The 11864-nt window shown below is 40.6% G+C and overlaps 1 protein-coding gene across 1 annotated transcript in view; it reads left to right on the forward strand.

Annotated features, from left to right (window-relative positions):
* Positions 1-4538: 4538 nt before the first annotated feature.
* Positions 4539-11864, forward strand: part of LOC144044124 (serine/threonine-protein phosphatase 4 catalytic subunit B) — a 19945-nt gene continuing 12619 nt past the window's right edge. Inside the window, exons 1-2 of the mRNA XM_077558348.1 lie at positions 4539-4706; positions 7012-7281. Coding sequence (XP_077414474.1) covers positions 7172-7281 — 110 coding nt within the window. The 5' untranslated portion in view covers positions 4539-4706; positions 7012-7171. The remainder of the gene's footprint in view (positions 4707-7011; positions 7282-11864) is intronic.

The raw sequence follows: 11864 nt of genomic DNA on the forward strand, positions 1-11864 counted from the left end.
TGCTTCGGGAGTACAGGGGTACCGAGCCCACTGATACGGGCTGTTCGGTCCCTGTACGACCGATGTCAGAGTTTGGTCTGCATTGCCGATTCAATTCATAACTTTTATGGACAGAATTTCTAGGCACAGCCGAGGCGTTGAAGGGGTCCGGTTTGGTGGCCTCAACAATGCATCTCTTCTTTTTGCAGATGATGTGGTGCTGTTGGCTTCTTCAAGCCGTGATATCCAACTCTCGCTGGAGCGGTTCAAAACAGAGTGTGAAGCAATTGGTATGAAAATCAGCACCTCCAAATCCGAGACCATGGTCATCAGTCGGAAAAGGGTGGAGTGCCCTGTCCGAGTCGGGGATGGGATCCTGCCCCGAGAGGAGGAGTTCAAGTATCTTGGGGTCTTGTTCACAAGTGGGGGGAGGTTGGAGCGGGAGATCGACAGGCGGATCGGTGCAGCATTTGCAGTAATGCGGACTCTGTATCGGTCCATTGTGGTAAAAAAGGAGCTGAGCCGAAAGGCAAACGTCTCGATTTACTGGTCGATCTACGTTCCTACCCTCACCTATGGTCACGAGCTGTGGGTCGTGACCGAAAGAACTAGATCCCAGATACAAGCAGCCAAAATGAGTTTCCTCCGCAGGATATCCGGGCTCTCCGTTAGAGATAGGGTGAGAAGCTCAATCATCCGGGAGGGACTCAGTGTCGAGCCGCTACTCCTCTGTGTTGAGGTGACTCGGGCATCTTGTTCGGATGCCTCCTGGACTCTTCCCCGTTGAGGTTTTTCCGGGCATGTCCCACTGGCGGGAGGCCCCGGGAACGACCCAGGACAAGCTGGAGAAACTATGTTTCTCGGCTGGCCTGGGAATGCTTTGGGATCCCGTCGGAAGAGCTGGTTGAAGTGGCTGGGGAGAGGGAAGTCTGGGCTTCCTTGCTAAAGCTGCTGCCCCTGCGACCCGAATCAAACATCTTTTAAACTGCTTTTCCATTCAATTTTTTAGGGGGAAAATTATTATTTTATTTTGAAAACCGGATGTTGTTCTCTGCGCCATGGTCCCTCTCACGCACACTACCGTAAATCCTAAAAAAAAGAGCGAACTTGATATGAAGAGCGGCTGGCTTGACTCCGTAAGAAGAAGAGGCAGCTAGCTTCATCGCAGTCCTTCCTCTATGGGGAGCCGCTGCAGTGTTGCACTTTTTTTCTTAAGACATGTTCAAATTCGCCATATGATCGCATTAAGATTTTCAGTTGAGAGGGTTAAAAACAAAATGCGGAAGCAGAGGGCGGCGCTGCGTACTGCGCTTCCCCGTTGCCATGGTGACTCGACTCGTCCATTGATGTGGACTTTTTAGTGTAGTGGCAACGCTTGGTGAAAGAAACAACTCTGTATTGATATAACTGTACCTCAAATCAGCTGTCCTGGAACCGAAAACGCAGAGTTTCCTATCTCAGGGCATGTCAACTCTCTGTTAAGGGGTAGTCTCGGTGTTTGTTGAACATGCTTTGTGAAATGGACCCCAATAGTTTTATGCTTATTTGAGGGCAAGGTTGTTTATTTGGACCCATCCCTTAGCTTCCCATTAAATAGTTGACTGGATTTTCCCACCTAGGTTGTGACCTTTGAAGGTCCTAGATATCTTTTCTGGTGCAAAACCTTTTACATTTACAACATTCCATGTTTTGTTTTTTTGTTTTTTTTCCCCCCACCTATTAAAAAATCCCATACCGTTCACCTAAACCGAACACTTCCAGCCAGAGTCGTGAGGCCATCAGGAGACCCGAGGAAGGACCAAAGAAAAGAAAGGAAAGTGAAATCCAGGACCGACCAGACACCACCCACCAGGCCAAAACCTGGTGCAAAACCTTTTACATTTACAACATTACATGTTTGTTTTCAATATTCTTGATATGTGTCAAAGCTGGCATTAGCTGGGTTTTTCAAGTTCAGGCTGCACTCCCCGGCATGCTTAAAAAAAAAAGAAGATTAATGGCGTTAGTAGGTACAGCTTCAAATCAAGGGCTTTCTATGCATAAAAAAAACTAGTTTGTTCCATGAGCACATTATAATAATTTGATAATTTATTTTAATGTGTTGGTCTAAATTAAAACAAAGGGAGCAGTCTTAACTTAATAATATATTGATTCTGAACTGTCATTTTTGCCGTAACTTAACTCAGGAGTGTATGGAGTTGGAGAGAAAGGCTCCCCAGATGAATAGGGTAGATGCCTTCCGACTTACGTAAGTCACACACCTACGCTGTTTCTGGTTATTGTTGCGACATATAGGCCGTGTCCCAATACTTGCACTTCCATCTTTGTGCCCCTCAATTGCGTGTGCCCGTCGATGGATGCAAGTGTGTAGTGCGTCTGTCTCAGTTCCCCAAAGCATTTCAGAGAACTGAGACACCCTACACACTCGCACCCATCAACGGGAATGCGCAATTGAGGGGCACAAGGGTGGAAGTGCGAGTATTGGGACATGGCCTATATGTCGCAACAGTTACCGGAAACGGTATAGTTAATCATGATTATTTATTTGGCCGCCTCTGCTCCTCGTCCGGCGGACGCCTTTTGCTTTTACGTGCCAGGGTGGTGCGGACCCTGCCACGGCCGCCTTCTACTCCAGTGTGGCAACCGGGACGCCCTCCGGACTGGCGCCGCCGGACTCCCCTCGTCTGGCGTCCGGGACGCTCTCAGGACTGGCCTTGATGGGTGGGCCAGGTTCCCGCCTCCATGCCCCCTTCCGTCCGCCCTGTTTTTGGACTCTTTTATTTTGTGCTGTTTTTGTTTTATAGACGTCTGGGAGCCGTACCTTAAGGGAGGGGTACTGTCATGTTTGGGTTCTGTTTTTCCTTGTCTCCCTTGGTCTTGTTAAGTGTAATCCTGCCCTTCCTCTGACAACCAATCAGTTGTTGTTGTTTTTGTTTCTGGACAGTACACCGTTTACCTCCTTGATTTTGGTTTAATTAAATCCTTCTTTTGACTGAACCTCTGCCTCCTCGCTCTGCCTTCCCGCATTTGGGTCCTCAAACTCCCCCATCCTGACATTGAATTAAAGCTTGGGCATTTGCCAAGCTAAATGTGGAAGTAACGAAGACTATGCCTTGCATTTCTTGAGTTGAAGGCTAACAAACAAGGGGTCAAAAATAAAAAAATTTAAAGAAAAAAAAAAGCCCTTAATTAATGCATACAACCCTAACCCTAATGTCAAAATTTAGATAGGCTTATATTCTATTTTGGGTTTATTTTTATATTGGACACTAGTCCATGCCTCACCAGTCATGAAACCTCACTGTCACTGTTACAAATAATGTTGGCTTAGCTTGGCTTCAGTCACATATCTTGCTTGATTTAGTTTGTGTAATGATAACACCAAGAAGCAAATGTTTATTTGCCTATTATTGGTTGGTGGTATGTTGCAACATCCAGACAGCAGAGGGCGTGTATGAGAACAGCTCAACGAGAGAGCAGAAACACGTCTGCACTTTTTAAAAAATGCTTTATTGAGCAACTGTTGCAATCTGACAACAAACATAATCACAGTAATCAAAACATTGCAACCATAAAACACACCCAAAATAAAAGCGAAAAACACACACAATAATCAAAATGCCAGGGGGATACAACATTCATAAAACAAATCAAAACTATATTAAATGCGTCTGCACTGTATTCCTGTCTGTGCCTTCTTCCTCAAATTCAAATACAAATTCCATCATTCAGCTCAACAGCCATTAAGAAAATTCTAACAAATGACATTAAGTATCCGGTCAGCCCCAAGACGAAGGAAGTCCACTTGAGTAATATTTATCCATCCAATAGATGCTAAGATTGAGATTTGGTCACAATAATTGTTCCTCCTGTGAACAAGACATTGAAAGTACAGCTCATCTCTTCTTTGATTGTATGTATACGACAACATTTTGGAAAGACTTTCAAGAATGGATATCAACAAAGATTGTTCTTTCTGTTCCTCTTACAAAGGACGATATAGTGTTTGGGCTTATTCTGGAAGATAATGATGTATGTAGAATGATGCTGAAAAACTTACTGTTATTGGCTAAATATTTAATTCTTGGCTACAAAAGTATTACTAAAGTATGTTGTGTATTTCAAGCTGCCTATTTGTTGTATAATAAATTTAGTTAGTTTGAACTTGCACTACTGTAATATGACTTTTGTGATGTTTGTTGTTGATGATGCAAGTTGTTCAATAAAGCATTAAAAAACATTCTTCCAGTTTTTTGTTTTTTTTTAGAACCCACAGCGAAAACAATAAAGTTTGATTCCTCTGAGGCATGTAATGAAAAAATCATAAGAACTCGGTCGCTGTCCAGATAATTCTGGATTACATTGTATGTGAATCACAACTATCAACGATCTTGGTAAATAGATTGGAGAGAAAAAAACAGTTAATCAATTCTTTATATTTGTATTCGTTTTAAATGGGGTATCAGGAAGGAGGTAGTACGCTACAGTAGGCCTATTTGTTCTTATCCGGTTGAGTTACGTCATTGTGATTCACACTCCGAAACGAAAGGCGGCGGCATTGCGCATAAATGTTTGCTAACCGCTAAAATATTAAAATAGAAGTGCGTGAACCGGAAATGACGACACAACCACGGGAAGAAATGAGGCCGGTAAATGAAGAAAAGAAAAACAATCAAAAGTTGTAAAGTATACTGGAGACTGTTTTCCCATCTTCCATCCATTCTAATGTAAGTCGTTACGTTGTAATTAACAGGACATTCTTAATGTTTGTCTAGCGGTAAGGCTTTAGAGATGTAGACACAGTTGCTGTGACGCGAATGGCACGGCAAATCGTGTTGAGTAGATGGCTTTCATAATGTTGTGCTTTATTCCCCAATGCGTTGTCGTCCAATGTTATATAGATTATCACAAGCTCACAAAGTGCATTAAGGCTACAAAATAATCTGATGATTGACGTCGTATGGTGACTCCGCTACTAATGGTCATTATTTAACGTAGGCCTCACGCGCTAGGCCCATCAAGTAGCGCAGCGAAGATTAATTTATTTACGTGAGACCAACATTATTAGACATATCTTAAAAGACTAGTCCAGTGATACAATTATCGTTTTCCTGTGACAATTTTTAAGAACGTTATGACTAATATACGTTCAACGTCTTAATGCAAATCAGTATGGGTTGAGATTTATGATGTAATTTAATTATTATTATTTTTTGCTGAATTAGAAATTCTAACTTTCGTAACAATTTTAATCTTATACCATATTCAAAAGGTTGTTGTCATTAGGAAGGCTTGTAAACACAGATCCAGGCAAACGGGGCAACAAATTGAGAGCAGAAAATTACCACAGCATGACCATATTTGCTGATTTATAGTCATCTCAATTTGCATAGCATAGTTTTAGATGACATAAAGATTGACAGTAACTCAATTACCTGCAAAATATTTTGCCGTTAGGATAGGAACTGTCTGCCATAAAACTGGTCCATTATTGTATATTACTTTAATTTAGAATACATTGGGAAAAAAGGCTTTGCTTTTATATCAACATTCTCAACGCAGAAGGGCCAACACTTACAGTGAGGCCTCCAAAGCCTCTGTCCCTAGTTGCAAGGCTATTTATTTTGAAGTTGGCCTCCGCAGTACGTTCCGCAGACTATGTACGACCCAAACCGTGGCGCTTGATCCATACGGAATTACAGATCACTGCTCAAAGATGAGTCGTTGCACCACTCATTAAAACATGTACTCGTGCTGTGCGACCAGATGACATTTTTGCCAGCACACGCCATAAAGTTGCCCGCATTTGCAGGTAAATTGGTTGCAGTGTTGAGCCCTGCCATTGCGGTGCATGAGATTTTATTTGCCGCCTATCCTTTATTAGTTTTTTCAATACGCTGACAAAATAAATCAAATTGCATTGCTTTTGTTAATGTATTAAATATCACCCAATTAAATAAAAAATCATTGTTAGAATTTAGAATATACAAATGAAAAAGCTAATAAATGTTGTCTACTATCCGTCTATAATATACAATGTGTTTTTTGTGATAATCATTTTAATGATTTGGCCAGTGTAGACAGCGATTGAGTAGGTATAATCTTCAAAAATGATCTATAGTAAAGGCACTTAAATATCACAAAAATACAGAAATATGAATCTGGTTATTTGTATTTATTGATTAGCATACCATGGTGAGGCTAATATTGCTCAGTAGCAAGTTATTAATTCAACAGTACACTGTGCTAAATAACTGGTGGTGAGGAGGCAATTTCAAATTGCCTCCTCACCATTTACCAATTGCCAATTTGCATAGGTTTGAGGGGGGTAAGTAACAAATGTGCGAGTTGCATGCAAGTCAAACAAGTTGGAAACAAGTCTGAAGTTACAAATATCCAAAAGGCAAATTTCCATGTCAAGTGAGGCCCAAAACAAAATCACAATATATTGCTGTGATAACATTTTTATTTTGTTGATCATGTCACAAAAAGGGCATTATAAAAAGTTAATGAACAATAATTTAGTGTGTAAACAATTATTATATAATTTTAATTTATTATTTTAATTAATTAAATAATAAACTAATATTAATTATTAAATTTGTTTATTTATCTATTTAGAAAATACATTACGTTAAAAGCCCCCCCCCCCCAACATTAGCCCAAGTTACCAATGTAGTAACAGAGTTACTGTGATGAAAAATAGGGAAATTGACTTTTTATAGGAGTATTTATATATAGCAACCAATGATGCAGAGATATACTTGCAGCATGAAATTGTTCACTGATGACTGCTAGAAGGTACATAATTAACCTGAGTATCTACTTTTTGTGAATCGTTTTGCAAAGTGGTCTGCTGTGGCTTGGCTCAATAAAGGATGGGAAACACTGCTTTACAAGCGTTCCAGTTTCTCCTGTGTCTCTTTGCACAATTAATTACCCACCCCAGGTGTGCAGTAATACATGTGAATGACATGGATTGTATGTCTTTTAACATCTGTATCTTTGATTCTTTTCATCTCACCAATCCAGAGTGTCTTCTTGTGACGACCTGACTTAAAACAGTTGAATATTGACTGCTGCGAAGAAAGGAAGTGCCCCCTCGACGACCAGCAGATCAAAGAGCGTGGTGACAGTAAACCTGAGAGTGCGAAGATCAGTCTGTGGCCATAGTGAGTGAGCAGCTTTCCCTATGTGTGTGACAATGGGAGACATCAGCGACTTGGACCGACAGATTGAACAGCTCAGACGCTGTGAACTTATTAAGGAAAACGAAGTGAAAGCACTTTGTGCCAAAGCCAGGTAACATTTGTATATACACTCATCCACAACATAACATATTAGGAAGAATGTTGAAACATTTAAAAAGCTTTAAGGCATTTAATACAACAACTATACATTTTTGCTATCAGGAACAACAGCTGCTTTAAAAATGTCAGTTTTCACTTAAAACATTTTTATTTTACATTTCATAGCACAAATCTTTGCATTTTAGTTGAAGTTTAGTAGTTACTATTGATTGAATAACAGAAAAAATGTAATGGGGATAATATGCGTCACCACACTTAATATTCATGCGAGCAGCCCAAAAGAGCCCTCACATTCCTGGCCATGTTGGGGTACATGCACATTGGGGTACATAAGTAAATAGATTAACAACCCTCTAAAATATGTTTTTGCCAAGTTTCATGAGTATTCATTATTAACTCTTTCACTGCCACTGACGTTTAAAGACGTCAAGTAAAAACCTACGCTTCACTGCCAATGACGTCAAAAGACGTCATCCAATGATTTTTTATTTTTTTTTTGAAACGGGTAGAGGAAACCCTTCCGCATGTCTGGTGAAAGTTTCAAGTCTGTCTGTTGTGCCTAATGACTATTTTTGGCCCCTAGAGGGCAGCGATGACTCTCTTTTGACAAGATCGGGTGGGCGTCAGTAGAGGCGGAGCTAGAGCGTCGAGCAGGAGATGAGAATGGAAGACAAAGGAAAAATGGCGGCCGGTCGCGAGGAGCTCACGCCCGAGACGTTTTTTTCAAAGACCAAAAGCATCGCTGAAAAAGCACATTGTTGACGACGATGATCATCATCGATGATGAAGATGAGGGTGGTGACTCCGTGGTTGAGAAGCATTGACGCGGCAGTAGAAGACGTTAGATGGAGCTAGATGGAGGAGGGAACGGGCAATGGCGAGCGTTTGCAAGCAGCTCTACACTTACAAGACGAAAGGCATCGACCAACGCTAAAATAGTACATTGATGACGACGGTGATCATCCTCGATGATGATGGTGAATCCGAGCTTGACGGCGAAATTGGAACCGCTGACGCGGCGGCTATGACGGTGTCGGAACGCAACCGAGCACGCACAGGCGGACGTTCGATCGGACGACGGAGAGTGCCCCGAGTCCAATGCATATTCATCGGAGGAAGTGTGTACAGTCTGCTACTTGCTTTTTATTCCCCGGAAAAAAAGGCCGTCAAGAAAGTGTAACGTTTGCACGCAAAACGGACCAATGTGAAAGTGAAAGTAAACTGTTGTGCGCGTCCTGGCGTCTCCTTGCACGCAGGAGAGCGTTACAAAAGGAAAAACTGTATTTGAAACATCCACATAATTGTAAGTAGTACCACAGTTGCACACATTTGTAAATAGTTTGCGAAATTGTTTTGTCAAATTGTTACACTGTTGAATGGAAATAAATGTATTTTGCAATCAAAAAACACTTTTTCATTGTTGGTGAAAGCGTTTTACAGAAGTAAAGCACTATTTAGGTGTTTGTGGCATCATTCATGGACAAAAAGAAGTGTACAATTCACTAGAGTGCATGAAATAACATCGTTTCACAAAAAGCTCTTTTTTCTCAGTTTTTTTTTTCAAAAGAGAATTTCGGTGAAAGTAACCATTTTCTATTGTTGATTACTGAAGAACGGAATAGAAACAAACTTTTTTTTTTCTGATGAAAGCTGAGAGTCCAATCTTTCATTTGGTAGTATGTGTGTTTCCATAGTCCAAACACAACATTTTCTGTGGACCTTGAAAGATCACTCAAAATGCTTAAATCGGCTGGCAGTGGGGACAACCCGTTTCTGAAAACGTCTGGCAGTGAAAGAGTTAAAAGGTAAAAAATGTTGTGCAATTCCCAAAATAAAATCAAAATGGCGGACTTCCTGTTAGGTTTAGTATATGGCTAGAAAATAATTTTTAAAGTCTTAGGCTGATATATAAGCCTTCTAATTTTCACACATCTAGGTGAAACGTACAACTGGGGATGCTTCATTAAAGGGGAAGTCAACCATAAACATTTCTTGACAATATGTTATATGTGACGTCACTAGTCTAAACATGACATTCTGATTAACGGGACACTAGAATGAGCTGAACATGGGCACTTATATGAAAGATCTCTATGTAAAAATGTCATCACTAAAATTCACCTAAAAAACTCTGTAGTGATTTAACACGTTTTTACATGACTTCATTTCACACATTTTCCCCCGCCCCTTTTTTGGCCATGGACTGCTTGTTTCTGCATCTCACCCTGTCAAAGTCAATTGGGGGAAGCAAGCCATTTTTTTTTGCTTGTTTTATCACATTCTGTTGTCATCTAGTGTCCTTTAAACGGTAACTAATGGCCCCCAAATTTCATATGCACATTTCTACTCTTCCTGTGAAAGCATAAAAGCGATCGGCACAATATTTGGGGCTTTACTAACATAATGTGAACTTCTAGGAGGAATTATCTAGTTACCTCTTGCTCAATTTGAGCTAGGAAAACCCCAGATTCTGTATTTTTGTGACTTTGGCGACGTCTGGAGGGTGCCTCTGCCTCACTTGAAACCAGATAATGGGAATGTGCAATGGAGTTGCTCCGTGAGCTATTCTTTGGTAGTTGCTTCAGGTCTCTCCGGTGCACTGCTGTTGATATAGCGCCTCCATAGTGGCACAATGCTGCAACTGCATTTAAAATACGTTTCTGCCGTGCTTAATCAACACATCTGGAGCGCTGCGTTGAGCATATCAGTCGCTCTGGCTAGAAGCTGCGTTAAAAATTAGCTGAAGGCGGCCGCTTAGGATATATATATATTTTACTTCCTTTTTATTTTTCTAAGATAACTCAGTATTGTTCATTTGGTAATTTTACCGATTCGACATATCATCATCATTGCTCTCTCTCTTTTTTTAATTTTTATTTTGTATGTGCATGTGCGTGTGTGTGAGTGAGTACTTATTAAGTCACCTAAAACCTATTAAAAATCCCATAACGTTCCCCTAAACCGAATACTTCAGAATCCAGCTAGTCGTGAGGTTGTCAGGAGACCCGAGGAAGGATCAAAGAAAAGAAAGGAAAGTGAAATCCAGCACCGACCAGACATAACCTATTACCCACCGGATTACCAACCAGAGTCTTTCACCAACCCCAGAAACATCTAAATTCCAACAAATTAGGGAGACCTCAAGAGACCAAAGGAGAGACTGAGGAAAGGAAGGAAGGATAGATGAAGCAGAGTGAGATCCACAGACATCCGCCCCTACCGATTCAACGACCAGAGGAAGAAGCAGATGATGTTTGATTTTTAGGAATTTTGAACGCAGGAAAAACCCTGAATTAAAATTCTGGCAGGACTTAAAGGTGCATTGTGGAATTGGTCACTTTTGTACTCGCGACTGCTCCCACTGGCCTAAAGCGTAACTGCAGCCTGTGTCAAGATCATGCATGGTGCGTGTGCGAGTTTGTGCGCTCGAATAAACTGTTCGTTTTTTTCTCTTTTCAGTTTTCTTTAAGTCTGAGCTGGGGTGTGCTTGAAGCTGGTCTCTTCTTGTTTTTGTTTTTTCAGTATCCATCCCAATTGTGCCCTACGTTTGACAACACTGTCCGCGAGGATGAGCATGAAAATCACCCTCCACCCCCCACCCCCTTCCCCCCAAGAAACTGAAGGGACGATACAAGCTGATAGGTGCAGTCACAGTTAAAAAGTCAAGGCTTTTTGTACTCAAATGAGAATTGGTGGAGCATGCATGATGTAGAAATTTCTTTAACATTAACATTTTATACTCCACAATGCATCTTTAACTGGGGCTGGACAGATTTCTGACAGGGCGACAGCCCCCATGGTCTTGGTGTAGCGCTATTCCTGAATCTCAAAAGCTCAGATTTTTGTATCAGTAAATATTAATGAGGTTGACGGCACTTTTAAGAGGTTTACGCAGTCTTATTTACCTTAAAGTACACGTAGGACCCAGCCAAACCCACTGTATTTTCATTCAACTCTTGTGAACGGTTTCCCCATCTTATAACTGAGCACATTCCTCAGGAATCAAATGATCAACTGCAGTTAAAGGTCTAATATTGTGGTAATTTTTTATTTTCTTTAATAATCTGTACGATAAAATGCCCTTCTTATTTGAAATAATTTTATTATGAATTGAGTAAACAATGGGCATTTTCATCTCAAGTACTGTATTTTTATTTATTTTTTAATGCACAGCCAATCGGTCACTAAGTAGCCATATGGGTTTAGAAAGTTTGCTGTATTAATAAAGGCTTATATTAGACCTAAAGGTTGCAAAGAAAACATGAAGTAGAAAAGTTAACATCATAGAACAGAACAGAAACATTTGGTCTCAAATTTAGTGAGGTACGCATTGCATTGACAGCATCCACTGGCTTTTATGGTTTTGATACATTGCAGAATGAGACCCAGATAACTTATTTCACGTGGAAATTATTTTTTAATTTCCTTACATACAGTCTATTAAAGTGGAAACAGTTTGTTAAAATTGTTAACTCTGTGATGATTTTTTTTTTTTTCTCCTCTTTACACAAAGCAAATATTGTCTTATTGCCTCAGTGTGGCCATTGGTATTTATTTTGTGAAACTGCTTACCCA

The sequence above is a fragment of the Vanacampus margaritifer genome, chromosome 2 (assembly GCF_051991255.1).
Source record: "Vanacampus margaritifer isolate UIUO_Vmar chromosome 2, RoL_Vmar_1.0, whole genome shotgun sequence".
Lineage (NCBI taxonomy): Eukaryota > Metazoa > Chordata > Actinopteri > Syngnathiformes > Syngnathidae > Vanacampus > Vanacampus margaritifer.